This window comes from Triticum dicoccoides, chromosome 6A, assembly GCF_002162155.2.
Source record: "Triticum dicoccoides isolate Atlit2015 ecotype Zavitan chromosome 6A, WEW_v2.0, whole genome shotgun sequence".
NCBI lineage: Eukaryota > Viridiplantae > Streptophyta > Magnoliopsida > Poales > Poaceae > Triticum > Triticum dicoccoides.
The window spans coordinates 13,341,300-13,357,394 of record NC_041390.1 but is presented as its reverse complement, the minus strand read 5'-3'; the positions used below and the strand labels follow the sequence as shown (position 1 = coordinate 13,357,394).

At 47.2% G+C, this 16,095-nt stretch overlaps 1 protein-coding gene across 1 annotated transcript; it reads left to right on the top strand.

Moving 5' to 3' along the window:
- The first annotated feature begins 13,355 nt into the window (after positions 1-13,355).
- On the top strand, positions 13,356-15,398 carry LOC119319364 (chloroplast stem-loop binding protein of 41 kDa a, chloroplastic-like). Its single transcript, XM_037593855.1, has 6 exons — positions 13,356-13,768; positions 13,858-13,979; positions 14,058-14,160; positions 14,251-14,389; positions 14,508-14,785; positions 14,874-15,398. The coding sequence occupies exons 1-6, from the start codon at positions 13,409-13,411 to the stop codon at positions 15,063-15,065; spliced, it is 1,194 nt and encodes a 397-aa protein (XP_037449752.1). The 5' UTR covers positions 13,356-13,408; the 3' UTR covers positions 15,066-15,398.
- The last annotated feature ends 697 nt before the right edge of the window (positions 15,399-16,095 follow it).

Here is a 16,095-nt window from a genome sequence, read left to right as displayed (position 1 = left end):
TTGATGATATTTTTAAAAAAATTATTACTGTCTTATAAAAAAAATATTACTGTTATGATTTAAACAAGTTTGAACATATTTAAACACAAATAAGTATCAAACAACATTTTAAATGCATAAAAAAAATTGTGGAGCCTGGGAATCGAACCCAAGACCTCCTGGTGTGAGAACTGGCTGCTGACCAATTGAGCTAGTAGAGGGAACTTGATGTGGATCAGGTCAGGTGGAGGATAACCTATTGGCTCAAGCAGAAATAAAAAAAAATACTAATGGCGCACCAGGGTGAGGTGCGCCATTAGTATGGATGTACTTATGGCGCACCGAGGGGTGGTGCGCCATTAGTATTGTGCCGCCCCCATCATTTCCTCCCCGGCCCAAACCTATCCCCTCTCTCTCCCTCGCCCTCGCCCTCGATCCCCTTCCCCTCTCCTCTCCCGACGCCGCTACCCCGCCGCCTCGACGCCGCCTCGACGCCTCGACGCCGCCTCGACGCCCCGACGCCACCTCGACGCCTCGCCCGCGCGCGGCGCAACCTCCGCCTCGCCGAGTTCAAAGGTACCCTCTTTCTCCACGCCCCCGCTCCCCGGACCCTGGCTAGGGTTCTAACTGAACTGCTGGGGGTTTCGCATCTAGCGGCCGGCGGCGCCGCGAAGCTGGAGGAGCTGCTCGTGGAGGAGACGTGGCTGGAGGGGCTGTCCGGGGAGCTCGCAAGCCCTACGCGCTCGACCTCTACCGCTTCGTCGCCCACGAGCGCCTGCACGCCAAGGTGCCCGTCTACCCGCCGCCCCACCTCGTCTTCCACGCGCTCCACACCACCCCCTTCCACAACGTCAAAGCCGTCATCATCGGCCAGGTACCCAAATACCAAGCCACTCAAGTCTACAAATCCTGTACTTGTTCACCTGCTGCTTCATTTTCATTGTGAAGAAATGTGTGGCAGTTCCACTAACTTAATTTCATTCTGAAGAAATTTGGGCCTAGAATTTCTTTTTGTTACCATGCTGCTTGCTGAATGGAGTGATGGCATCAAATTGAAACATGGATAGAAAAAAATGATTGATTTGTGGTGACAGTGCTGCCTGCTGTATGGAATAATGACATTATACCGAAATGTGGATAGTATAATTTGGCAGTGCCATATGCATTTTCATATTATCATGCGAGAATAACTGGTTTGAGGCTATTTTGTTTGTGTGATCACATTGTGGTGCCTGACATATTTGCCACAACACTTTGTAGCCGGAAAATATGCCTGTCATATATATGCCTTTCATTCAGCTATTAGTTGGTGATCCTATTTCGCTTGCTGTACTTACCATATGGTCTTCATTTGTCTTTGAACCTACTTTGCATCTGTATCATGCACTAAGTTTCTGATTTTACCGTTTTCAGTCTATTTTTCTATTTCTGCTTTAACATAACGGAATAACTAATGGTGGCTGCCTAATGATGACAGACTAAGTTTCTGATTTATTTTCTTATAGAAGTGTAGATTCATTGGTAGCAATTGTTTTCAGTGTCTCATGTTGCAGATTGTGAATAGATAGCTAGCTAAAATATGTGTTCTGAAACACTGAGAGCAGAAACACTTACTACATACATATGCTCAAGAAACACTTACTAACGAGAAAAGGTTTTGACTTGAAATGTAATAGCACAGAGAGCACCACAAGTTAAACACCTCAATCTGTTAGTATTTGTCTGCATTTTCTCACATTCTTCTTGTATCTGATCCAGTATTGCTTGTAGTGGTTTGTCCAAAATGTTGAATGATACTGCTTGGAGATGCATATATTGTTTCACCTCTTCACATGCCAATGTATTTTCCATGTTGTGATGGAGGCCTTTTTTGCCTTGTCCACCCGAGAGGCCCTTGAGTTGGCTAGAATGTCGATTAACTTCCGTTCCGGCAAATTCGGGTACTCCATATGTCCTATTTTCAGCAAAGGTCATGCTGAAATTTTCCGTGAATTTTAGCATGACTTTGCTAAAAATAGGACATATGGGGTACTTGTGACTAATGCATGGGTGTCGACAAACCATTAATTATACAACCTTGGCTTTTAGGGTGCCTCGGTGTCGATAAAAACCGAAATGATGAAAGCTTAGGCTTTTAGGGTGCCTCGGCATCGAAAAACCCTCAATGATAAAAGCTTAGCTTTTATGATGCCTCAGTGTCGACAAACCCTAAATGATGAGACCATGATCTTGTTCCTTGACAATAACCAACCTTTTGACCAAAGTTTGTTCCTATTTAGAGAGAAACATGGCCAACAACGATGAGGCCGGGGGTTCGGGCGGCAAGGCATTCTGGGAGCTGTCCCAGGAGATGGAGGAACAACCTCACTTGTATGAGGACGTCGCCTTCCCCAACGATCCTGAGACCACTAATGGTGCCGCCGAGGATGACCCCACTGATGCCACCACTGATGATGGCGGCGCACGCACAGATGGCAGCCAACCGAAGAGGCAACGGAAGGACCGGCGCCCGACCGTGCTCTGCACCCTCAAGGAGGAAGTTACTGAAGTGGACTCCAACGGGAATCCAATGGCGCCCGAACGAATAGTCAAGGGGTACTCGCTTCAGCTCGGGTGCATTCTCCGGAGCACCGTCTCGATCAACACCGAGAACCTGAGGCATCCTGACCGAGGGAATTTGCGCAACCTCCTCTTCACGAAGCTGCACGAAAGATACAAGTTCCCCGCTAAATTTGAAAACACAAACCTCAAAGGGAATAAAGTGAACAATGCTGCCCTCACGAAGATGAGCAAGGCCCTGTCTACTTGGAAAAGCAATGTGAAGAGAATGATCGAGAAAGGTGAGAGTTATGAGAAGATCAAGGAGAAAAATCCTTCGATCACCGAAGATGACTACAACGACTTCAAGATCAATTGCTCGAGCACTGCAAACTCCGAATCAAGTCAGTGGGGGAAAGAAATGCGGGAGCTGAACTTAGGGGAACACACACTCGGTCCCGGCGGTTACAGAGTGGCGGAGCCTATATGGGACAAGGAGGAGGCGGACCGTGCCGAGAAAGGCCTACCGCCCCTCTTCGATAAATACGGTGACAAGCAGACCAGGAACTTTGTCAGGGCCCGGTACAAGAAGGACCCGAAAACAAAGGAGCTTACCACGGATCTGAAGACCAGGGCGCTTGAGCTTGTTCTGGTAAGGAGTACACCCCCTGTAATTAGCTCCATATGGTTGCATTCTAATTAATGAAGCCAAATTTCTAAATGGTTCACATTCCTTCCGCAGGCGACTGAAAGCAGTAGCGCGGGGTCGACTAAGAGCAACCCTTGGGACACCACTCTAAATAGGGCGTTGAATATAATGAAGAACAAGGATAAGCTCAGTAAGCCGACGTCAGCTGGTCGTGTGGCCGGCAAAGGCTTGTCGACAAAATGGTCGTCATACTATAACACTGGTGGGCGAAAGGAGAAAAAGACCAGCTCGGAAAGCCAGGCGCGCGAGGTTCAAGAACTCAAGGTACAGGTGGCGCGGATTCCGGAGATTGTCCAAGAGCAAGTGCAACAACAACTCGGAGCGACGATCACCGCCATTGTGCCTACCTTGATCGAGGGGTTGAGTGCGTGGATTGCGGGCGGCCAACAGGGGCCGCCCCCGATTCCTAGCTTCACGGCCAGCAACTCGCAGAACGCGATGGCGGGGCCATTGGTGTCTCCTGCGGAGGCGGCATTGGTGTCTCCGACGCCGGCACGGGAGCTTAATGCACCCGGGTGTACGCCGGCCACCACCTTTGCAGCAAGCGGCCCCTCCGTCAACTGCACGCCCGCCGTTGGCGGTGCCTCGACATTAGCTGAGCTCGACGCCATCATCACGGTAACTAATTAAGCCTCTCTCGGCCGAGGACATCATCTCCTTGCCTTTGACTGGGCATCCCTAACGCCCTACATGTTTTCGCAGGGCGCCACCGACGTTCCGTGCACTCTCCTGCACTTCGTGAACAACGAGTTGGTGGATGTCGCCAAGGGCAAAATCGTTCAACCGGGCAACCCCTTGTTCCACGGTACCCAGATGCCACCCAACTTGTTTAGGGTTCAACTGGTTCCGGTGCTGCCAGGCCGCGACGAGTTGTTACCTCCGATTCGACCCGTCGGGGCCGACGATGATGACGTGATGACCCTCAGCGCCTGCCTGAGCTGGCCCCTGCTTTGGCCGAAGAGCCAGATTCGTTTGGGGGCGGGGGACACCACCCCAAAGACAACACCGCCAGTCGTGCCGGCGCCAAGTCAGCCCCATGGCAAGACCGCCGCAACAGTGCCGGACATCCCTATGCCACTGGATCCAAACATGCATATGGCATAGGATCAGAACGACGACGACGAGGATACATTTGGCAACGTCGATCAGTACTTTGCCGATCATGGGTACGGTGGCGACTTCATGGGGCCTCCTTCTGAAGAACGCAACCCAACAAAAGACGTGCGCGATCTAGCTGGTACCGCGGAGAAGCCAAGTTGCAACAGGCGTCGTCTACAGTTCAGCTCTCAGGAGACGCCTCCAGCTGCCGACTTCACCGAGCCTCAGATAGGCGAGGTGCGAAATATTATCAGCCCCAACACACTCAAGAAGGCGGTCTGTGAGCAGAACTCGGTCCCATTACAGGAGAAGAAGAAGAAACGCAAAAGAAAGACTAACAAGGGTGCGGGCCAGCCGGCACCGAGTACGATCCGTGCTTAGGACGGGCCACCTTCACTTGAGGATTTAATGAGGAGGCTGCATGTGGCGGGTAGGCCGATGCTACCGAGAAATATGCTCGATGCTGCAACCGGTGCTATGCGGAGTCTGCATGACTGTGTTCTTTCTTTGGAGAAGCGGCGTCTCAGAGAGAAGGATGTGGCATACCCGGTTTTCGCGGCCAAGGTGCCAGAGGGCAAGGGCTTTGTGGATAACTCCATCGGGGGTACGATCGTCCTGAGGTTTGATGACATCCACGCTATGTTGAACCTTCATCCGCTGCACTACACCTTTGTTCGGCTATTTTTGCTGAGTATGGAGATGCGGATCATTCGCGGCAAGACCCCGGACATCGTGATAGTCGACCCCTTCTACATGCGTGCCAAGATCTTGGGCAGCGCTGGGGACCGGCAAGTCGCGAGTTCTTACCTCGAAGGCGTCATTCTGGCAAACCAAGATAAGGATAACTTCCTCGTGCCTTACTTTCCCGAGTAAGTCCTCCCCTCAACCGCCCCGTAACATATGAATTCTTAGATTTCGATCGTTTTTCTTTTAACATTCCGTGTTTTCTGCAGTGACACACATTGCACGCTCATCCTCCTAAGCCCCAAATATTCCATGGCCACGTATTTTGACCTGGACCGTCATTCGAACGTAGACTACACAAATGTCAAGAAGGTTCTTGATGATGTTCTCCCCGGCTATGCTAAATCTGGAGGCACCTTCACCAGGCCTATTCGTAAGTATGGCAAGCACGTGTTCTCCCACAATACGACGTTCTGCTGTGTCAAGCAGCCGCCTGGCGGTCAGAAGGGTGCCTACTACGCCATCCATCACATGCGGGCGATCGTACGGGACCATCATCAACTTCTGCTACCGAGTAAACTCAAAGATTGGGCCGCGAGCGTGTCGGCAATCCAGGACGCGGACATCAGACAAGAATTCTTTCGCATTCAGTCGGAGTTTGCGGAAATCATCCATCAAGATGTCCTTCGTACCTCGGGGCAGTTCTACCTCAGAAATCAACCGTCCAACAGTGACATCGACACAATGCTACAAATGCAGGCTGACAACGACCGTTATTTCATGACTCCCACGATAGACGGCGGCTTCATCCACGCTCCGGTCCCTTGAGTCGAGTCGAAAGCAGTGATGCTGTGTCTAGTTCTGAAACATCGATTGGCTCATGTTGTAATTAAACTTTAATGAACTTGTAGTATGTCTCTTTGGTTTCGAGAGTCGTTCAACTTAGATGTAATCGATGCTATTAATGTCTTGCTTTTCTCTTTCGACCGTTCTGTTGCATACTTATATATTGCTTATGTATTGTCTGTGAATTGGTACTAACGTTTCGTTTGGCTAGTGCATAGCGATGCCGTCGTATGTCGTGTACAAGGGTAAGGTTCCCGGAGTCTACGACGACTGGGAGGAGTGTCGGAGACAGGTTCACCGATTCAGCGGTAACAGTTACAAAGGGTACACCACTAGGGCCGAGGCCGAATCTAGATACGCCCGCTATCTAGTGGGAGAGGGGAGGGAGCGTTGGAGGAACCGGATGAAGACGAGTTTCTTCGTGATGATGCTCATCGTGATGACCGCAGCTCTCTTCTATGTGATGGTAGTTTAGATGATCGATATCGACTTGTAATGTGAAGACAAACTCGCTACTCGCAGTCTCGAGACTTGTAATATAATGTTCTATCTTTGTTCGGTCTTTTCAATTTGGAGACTAATATGATGAATTGTATTCGGAGACTAATATGATGAATTGTATTCAGAGACTAATCTTCTATTGTATTCGATGAATCTGTTGTTGATGTGTGCTATCTATATTTTGTCCAATTATACATTTTGTAACCTGTGCAAAAAACAGAAAATAAAAAAATAAAAAAAACTTAATATTCATACTAATGGCGCATCACATCACAGTGCACCATTAGTATGCCAAAGGATACTAATGGCACATCATTAAACAGTGCGCCATTAGTATGCCGAAGTTACTAATGGCGCATCTTGTTGTTGTCGCCATTAGTATGCCAAAGCACCTGGGTATACATGGCCCCCCTGGGAGGCATACTAATGGTGCACTGTTGTATATACTAATGGCGCATCTGAGGTCCGCCATTAATATACCAGATACTAATGGCGCACCAGTGATGCGCCATTAGTAAAATATACTAATAGTGTGGCACTAATGGCGCACCACTAATGCGCCATTAATGGCCAAATTAGGTGCGCCATTAGTAGGCCTTTTCCTAGTAGTGTGGCCCACCTCATTGTGGGCGGGACTCCTCCAGGTTTGGGCATGGTGCGTGACCTTCCGTTGGTGGGGTGCCCTACCCCCGTTCTTTTGAAGAGTGTTTTAGGCTGGCTTGCAACGGACATGGTGTCCACTTGTGGAAGTCGTGGAGATCCAACTCTAGTGCTTACTGGATTCTATGGCGAGGTGGTTCTTTTGGCAGCAGTGATGTGTGTTGTTGTGGGTGAAAGCCATGTGCTCGCTTTTGCTGGTAACAACGATGATGGTGCCTTAGGGCATTGTTTTCCTTCTTAAATGCATCATGATGGATCTTCCACACTTTCCCAGTCGTATGTTCTCCGGGCGAAAGCTTTAGATCCAGCATCTAGAGCAGAGTGTGATGGCGTCCTTGACTTCGTAACACCTTGGAGGCGCCGTATTGGAGTCGCCGACGACACGTTGCTTGTTTGATGGATTGGTTGTAGTGTGGTTGGCCCTTGGCCGGTTTGAGGTTTGTGGCTACAACTGGATGTGCCGGGAGAGGGTAGTGGTGTTTGGTCCTAGTCTTTTCTTGCTCATGTGTTCCTTTGCCAAGCTATGCACATTGGTCTTACCGTTCCAGCTAGTTAGCAGAAGAGCCTGGTGTTCTTATCCGAAGTCAGGTTAGCGAGACCGTGATCCATCTTAGTTTGCCTCATTCCCTATCAAGACCCGTCCTTAAGGGTGTTGTCGGATGGCAACCGAGCGATGACCAAGCTCAATCCCCTACCTTGCTTCGTCGAATGAAGATGGAAGCTAGATCCCTCGTCCGTGTTGGTTGTGTCAGCAAGATATGACATAGCAAGCGGTGACTATTTCCATCATTGTAGTTGTCATGTTGTTTCTTTCTTTTCTGGCGTGGCTTGTATTCACCTCATCCCCTATTTTCCCCTTTTGTATTTTCTCATCTATGTTGGTTCTTCTTCTAAATGAATGAAGCGTAGCATGTGAGTGAAACGTAAACCTGTTGTATTTCATCAAAAAAGAAGAAGAAGAAGAAGGCAACGGGTTCCACAAAATGAGAAGGAAGAATGAGGAGAGGGAAAGGAGGAAGAAAATAGCGGGCGAGTTGTTGGGCTAGTGGCTCGTTGTGACAGCGATGTCAATAGGTAGGTCAACACCACATTGGACGAGTAGTGAACTCCATGCCAAGCTTACACCAATGGCTATGGAAAATGAGGCATCAAGGTGAGAATGGGGGAAAATTACAATGGCGGATGTAGAGTGGACATCCCATATATATCAGGGAGGGTGCTGTTGAGGGAGTGGATGGAGGGAGCCATGCGTTTCTGGTCATGAGCTCAAGTGCCCTCTTTATCCCTGGCATCTAGGGCTCTCAAAAATCCTTAAGTAGACGATCGTACATGTTCTATCTAGTTTGTACATTCATTTTACTTGAAAGTGGGACAGAGCTTTTACTGCTGGTAGGTAACCGTTTCTATTGAGTCAATTCATTACAGGCAAGGATGACCCACCACCCATCCCTTGCCACCCATCGAGAAGAGGAACCAAATCCGCTGCCGCTACCATCAAGGAGCGCAAGTCTCCATGAAATTCAAGGCCTCCTTCACGGATGATGGCATCTCCCTGCTCGACAAGCATAAGTCTCAGTGCATCACACTCCTCAATTCCCCTCCCAACCTCCATTCCTCTGTCGCATTTCACCAAGCACCACACACACATTCTTCCTTCCGTTCTCACAGGGTTCCTTCTGCCATGGATATGGTGGGTTGTGTGTGCCACGTATACCTCACCCCACACATGCCATGATCCTCCACAACCTACACGAAAAATATATGTTGCATGGTGTATCCTCAGAAGCCGAGTGTAATTTATCGGCTACTCGGCGTACACCCTCTCGCGACCAACCACTGGACCTTGCCGCTCGTCATCATCACCGGACCTTGATGCTCGCCGCCACACCACCAAAGCGAGTCGCCATGACAACAGGCTCGATCCCAACCCTCCTTCCCATCCCCTCGCACCTCCCTCGTGCTCAGCCATGCCCAATTATTTTTATTGTAGAATTTTTTTAGTGTAGAATCCATGGATGATATGCTTATGGTATAATCCATAGAGTGATTGATACATACCGGATGATATGCTTCGTGTAGAATACATGGATGATATGATTATTGTAGAAATTTTTAGTGTACAAAATTTTTAGTATGTAATGATTGATTGATATACATGCCACCATGGATGATATGCTTATGGATTGATTGATTGATATGCTTAGTGTAGAATCCAAGGATGATATGCTTTGTGTAGAATCCGATTTATATGCTTAGTGTAGAATTTTTTTAGTATTAGTAATCCAATTGAAAAGTTTTGTGTGCATTGGTAATTTTGTATATGTTGGTGTATATATAGTCATATGCTTGATTGTTTGCTGCCCCTAATTGGTAGTAATTTTGTTTTTGAATGTATATGCAAATTGAATGTGTGTATGTTTTTTTATATGTTCGTGTATAGAGTGGTATGCTTTTATTTGATAATTTTGTATATGTTGGCATATATAGTGGTCTGCCTTTTTGAATGATGGATTGCTAATATTGCTCTATATAGATGACATGGATGTATGTATTATTATATACTAGCACATATGCCCATGCTTTGCAATGGGAGAGATATTTTTTTATGAGAAGCAACGGAAGAGATAAATGACGTGTACACCGAAAATGGTCTCTGTAGAGGTGGCCGATAGAGCGAGGAGCTATTGTCTTCTCAAGGGTCATGTTTTCCCATGAGATCTTGATACTGGTGGGGTTAGTTGATGTCCCTATGAGGACGTAACCAAATGGATTGCTAATTGCAGCGCATCAATCATGTTTTACTAGCATAATAAGCATATAACTAGGCATGAATGTCCCTTCTTTTGGGGGTTTATTCTCTTTGATTATTTCATGTGCCCACAATGTTTTAATCAAATAAACCAGCATATTCTCTTTTATTGATAAGTGCTCACAATCTCGACATATTATTTTTTATTGACACGTGCAAGCTACCACCGGTAATAATTTATGGAGTCCATGTTCTCATGATTCTCAAGACAAATTCCTTATTTCGAGACAACATAGAGACATATAAAAACTGATAGGATTTAGTGTAAAGCTCCAAGCTAGGACTATTCCTATTATAACTGCAAGCTAATTGAGTTAGTTTTGTCCACCAACACAATTGAGAAGGTCCATAGTTCAATCCTCTCGTGACCTCAATTTTTTTGTTGCTCGTCCACCCATGGTAGGCCCAATTGTGTGGTAGGCCCAATTCAGCCCACCCATGGGACAAAAAAAATTCAGGAATTACTTGTGGACGGAACAAAATCTATACATATATTTAATATGAGGACCAACAATTTTTGTGTAACAAAGGCCACCTTGCTCAGTTGGCATCCACCTGAGTAATTGGATGGGATGTTGTAAGTTTGATTCCTTACGGCTGTAAAATTAAAATATTTTTGCCACGCTCAGCAAGGATCGATGGGCCGGATACAGAGCAGGCCCAGTAGGGTAGTGCACCTGAGGCCCAATATAGCCTGGGTGACAAAGCAACGAAGTTTGCTTTTTAATTTCGCCATCTGTGTGGGAGCTAATATCTGACGCTAGTTGCGTCGAATAGCGCATGGGACGGGATCCACTGATGCACCAAAATGACCCATGTTTCTAAGGCACGAGAAAAAATGCAACAAAAACATGACTTGAAAGATCAAACTCACGACATGCTGCTAGCCACTCGAACAAATACGTCCGAATAACCAATGGCCAGTGTGCATATCTAAGAACATATTGTAACGTCAGATTCAAAACTTTTTTGTGTTTTTTTTACTTTTCATAAATGTAAGAACTAATTTCAGAATATTTTTGGAAACATCAACAATTTTTGAAATCCCGAATAGTTTTTTGAAAACTCAGAACATTTCTGAAAAACATGAAGAAAATTTGAATTTTTTTAAACTCACAAGCATTCTTGAAAACATGAACCTTATATAAAAAGACGAATTTTTTTCAATTAGTGAACAATTCTTGAAAAGTGAACATCTTTTGAACATGCAGAATAATTTTAGAAAATTTGTTTTCTAATGCAGAATTTATTTTGAATTTTTCAAAATTCCACTAAAACAACAATATTTTAGAATATCGATCATTTTCAAAATGCAAAAAACTTATTGAAAATCTTGAAGAATTCTGGAAATCGAAAACATTCCTTGTATTTTGAATAAATTTCAGTACTAGAAAAATTAGTTCTGAACATTTTCCAAAACAGGATATTTTTTCGAATTATGAAGAATTTTATGAAAATTTGACCAAAAGTTGAAGTTATAAATTTCTCGAATTTTGAATTTATCAAAAAAAATGGAAAATGAAAATGAAAATGAAGTTAAAAAAGTAGGGAAAAAGAACAGGGATAAGATGAAAATGAGCCAGCCCAGTCTTGGCTGAACTTTGGGAAGTTCTGTCTATTTAATGCCCCGTGCAGCAAATAGGGTTCTCCTAGCAGCGTTGGCAGGAAAATAAGTGGGCTAACTTTCTGATCCTCAGCGCACGGCCCCGGTATGAAATTCTGGACAAACTATTTTTCTTTTCTAGCAGATGGACACACTAATCCTTAGAAAAAATGCAGACAAACGCAAAAAAATTTAGTACCACCTTAGATAAAATATGCTTTTGATGGTGAACGGATGAAAAAACGAAGAAACACACGTTGCTTTGTTAATAGGTATACCGTATACATGTTGGTGTATATATATGACATTGATATTTTTTTATGCATTATTATGTTGATGTATGCCATATGGAGTGTATTAAATGTACACAAACTAGAATGTATGACTTGTTTTTGTGGTTTGATTTCGTGAAAGTGGATATCTAGTCTATTTCTCTTGATCAATATTTTGCCATTGCACTTTATTCTCTAACTAGATCGTTGATGGCGCGCGTTGCCGCACCCGTCTGTTTTTGCGATAGAATAATAATAGTATTCTTAAATATTATGCATAAATAAAGTGTGCAAAGACAGGTATTGATTTTGTGATTAAAATTTTAATCGTACAAAAAGTTATTAAGTACTTGTTGCATTACTCAGCCATACTAATAATACATAGAACCGGAAAAACAACATTACGAATTAATGAAGTGATATCTGACATATCATACATCAAATTTTGGATGTATAGTACATAGAAGCACTAAGTAGTAATACCCTAGTATCATATATATAAACAACATAAAGTACGTGGACCGTGCCTAAGGAAAACTGCATTATATAAACAACAGTACGGTTATGCGCTCTCTCTGGACGGCGACGGACCTAGGTTACCCGGGGTCGGCTGCGAGCTAAAGAGACCCGAGCGTCCAGTGTTTTGGGTTCTCCACTTTTGCTCTGGACGGGATCAGAGAGTATAGGCCCAGTAGGCCCAACTGAATCTACGATGGTCGAAAAAACCACGGGAGCAGCGGCCCGAGAAGGCTAGCGCTCGTCATGAAGCCTGCACGCGCGATTTGGATGCAATTAAGAGCAAATCCGATGGCCAAAAACGACTAAAAGTGACGATCCAACGATTAAAAATGCTGATGGCTTAAGAGGGCTGGGAGGGTGCTCAGTTTTAATATATCTAAATAGGGAAATGGCAGTCAAAGTGCGTCAACAACCTTAAAACGGGCTCATTGTTATGTGTCTATTTTCGACGGGGTTTTCTATGTTCAATGGTAACAAACCTTCTTCTCTAATAGGATATGTCATTTTTTTTACTCGCGACGCTCTGACAGATAGCGACACTTCTTCTTCGATTTTGTCTTCAGGACTTCGATTTTCCTAGAGTTCGTTCGTCCGGACGTAGTCGATGGAGCTCCGGCGTAGGTTCCTGCTGTCTCCTTGGGACAACGAAGTTAGGGTTTCTCGTCATGTGTCGAGATTTGGTGTCAGGTGTTTCGGATCTATACAAAGGTTCAACAACAACAACTACGGCTCCAAGGCATTATTGTTTCTTAGGGGAACGTGCACGAAGACTTCCCAACTGTCATCGATAAGGTCAACCGTCTCAAGTAAGGAAGCGATGATAAGGTCACGTCAGCGGCTCATTCCGACGACAATAGTGTCCTTCAGTGGTCTCGGAATATCTATGTAGTTTTTTTTAGTATGTTTGAGATGTTTTGTACTTCCATGATTTATTTGATCATATTGGCAAAAAAAGAAACTAAATTTTGGGAATGGGTTAAGGAGTCGTTTCACAAGTTAAGAAAAAATAAAGAAGCTCAGTGGACCAGCACAAGAGGGCACATGGCTCTAGGCCATCAACGACCCGACAAATTCAATCTTAGCATAGCGCACATGGCCTCACAGGTCGCAGCTACAAAATCTCCCCTATCCCAGCATCCCGTGCCCGCCACTCATCACTCCCTCCTCTCATCCCCTCGTCGTCCTCCTCCATGGCCTTCTCCCCGGCCACGACCGCCACAGCCGCGCGCGCGGCGGGCGCATTCACCTCGGGCCGCGTCTCAAGCTCGCCGCCGTCGTCGCTGTCGTCGCCGTTCCTCCCGCGGGTGAACGGCGCGATCGTCGCGAGGAGGGGACGCGGTGCCCGTGCGGCGGCCTCGCCGGTGCGCGCGCAGGCCGCCGGAGCCGCCAAGAAGAACGTGCTGGTCGTCAACACCAACAGCGGAGGCCACGCGGTCATCGGGTTCTACTTCGCCAAGGCGCTCCTCGCGGCGGGGCATGCCGTCACCGTGCTCACAGTCGGCGACGAGGGCTCGGACAAGATGAAGAAGCCGCCCTTCTCCCGCTTCTCGGTCGGACGCGCCGCTCCGTCGGAGTTTGTGATCGGAGGCTTTCCCTGCTCTGTTTCTGACGATGGATTCTGTGCGGCGCGTGCGTGCAGGAGCTGACGAGCGCCGGGGCGAAGACGGTGTGGGGTGACCCGGCGACCGTCGGCGCGGCCGTCGGCGGAGCGACCTTCGACGTCGTGCTGGAAAACAACGGCAAGGACCTCGACGCCGTCAAGTATGCCGGACAGGACAGCTTCCTCTGTTTCTTGACACGGGGACCGAGCGTGAAGTTTTGATGTTTGGTTGCGTGCAGGCCGGTGGCGGACTGGGCCAAGTCGGCCGGCGTCGGCCAGTTCCTGTTCATCAGCAGCGCCGGGATTTACCTTCAAACCGACGAGCCGCCGCACGTGGAGGGGGTGATCATTCATTCCATCTCCTCGGTTCTTCGGTTGGTCAGAGTTGAGTAGCCGATGATCCTGAATTCCTGTCTACGCTGGTGCTCGCAGGACGCCGTGAAGGAGAGCGCCGGGCACGTCGGCGTGGAGAAATACATCGCGGCGGAGTTCGGCAGCTGGGCCTCGTTCCGGCCGCAGTACATGACCGGCTCCGGCAACAACAAGGACTGCGAGGAGTGGTTCTTCGACAGTAAGTCAAAATCATTCTTCCTCTATCAGTGACTAATCACTTAATCATTCAGCCTCGATCAGTGACCAAACACACATTAATTGAGATCTTCGATTGAGATTGAAATTGAAATTGGCAGGAATCGTGCGGAAGCGGCCGGTGCCGATCCCGGGGTCGGGGATGCAGCTGACCAACATCTCCCACGCGAGGGACCTGGGCAGCATGCTCACGCTCGCCGTCGACAACCCCGACGCCGCCGCCGGGAAGATCTTCAACTGCGTGAGCGACCGCGGCGTGACGCTCAACGGCCTGGCCAAGATGTGCGCGGCGGCCGCGGGCGCCACCGTCGAGATCGTCAACTACGACCCGGCCGCCGCCGGCGTCGACGCCAAGAAGGCCTTCCCCTTCCGCAACATGGTAACAAGAGCACCGATCGACATATAATTGTCACTACGTTCGCAATCTCCGTCATGGATTGGTTGGAGCCTGACGAAGATGGTTGCAGCATTTCTACGCGGAGCCTCGGGCGGCCAAGGAGGTGCTGGGATGGACGAGCACCACCAACCTGCCGGAGGACCTCAAGGAGCGGTTCGCCGAGTACGCGAGCAGCGGCCGGGGAGAGAAGGCCATGACCTTCGACCTCGACGACAAGATCCTCGCCGCCGTCGGGGCGGCGCCGGTCGGCGTCGCCGCCTAGGGATGTTCGTCCTTCGATGCGCCGCAGCGGGAAAACCATTTTGAAAACACAGCCGCCTGATTATCATACATACATACAGATGACACAGAGCACATCTAATTATGTTCGGAGAAGCAATTTTTCTTTTTCTTTTCGAACGTGTGAGCCTGATGCAAGTAGCTGAATCAGATATCTGATCACTTCTGCATATTTTGCTCATCGCCAATCCGTTGTGATTATTTTATACAGAAGAAAGGTTCAAACGAACGAAAAAACGGAGGAGATATAGGCAATCACACGGCAGATATGTTATTTCGATTATGTTAGCATAGTAAACATGTATGTGCGTTGCAATGAGAGACAAAAAATTACTCGCTGATCAAATGAGTATAACTCAATACCCCGATATATGAGCGTCCTCTATTTCAACACGGTCGCTGATCATTATTTCAAAAAGAAAAACACGGTTGCTGATCACGTTGCCACATATTTTTCTATGCACCCTCGCTTATGATGAACGTGATGTCCACATGATTCAATGCATTCGACGTGGTAAATCCCAAAGGAATGAGCTTGCCACTGCATGACGCACTTGTCATTGTGCCGTGCAAGGGAATGTTGAATTTTTTTAAAACAAATTTCATCGACCATGACCTACTCCCAACGCCCAGGCATGGAGCTCACTACTCATCCATTGTTGGGTTGTCTTACCTACTGCCATCACCGTCATGGAGAGCCAGTAGCCCACCAACCCGAACTCTCATTTTTTCCTCCTCTTCCTCCCCATTCTTCCTTCTCATTTTGCAGAACCCTTCCCCTTCTTTTTTTTTGATGAAATGTAGCAGCGCTACGCTTCATTCATGTGCTATGTTTCATTCATTAAGAAGAAGAATCGGCAGAGATGAGAAAATACAAGGGGAAAATAGGGGATGAGGTGAATACAAGCCCCACCAGAAAATAAAGAAACACCATGATAGCTACAAGGATGAAAACAGTCGTTGCTTGCTATGTCATATCTCGTTGACACAAGCAACGCGGAGAAGGGCTCTAG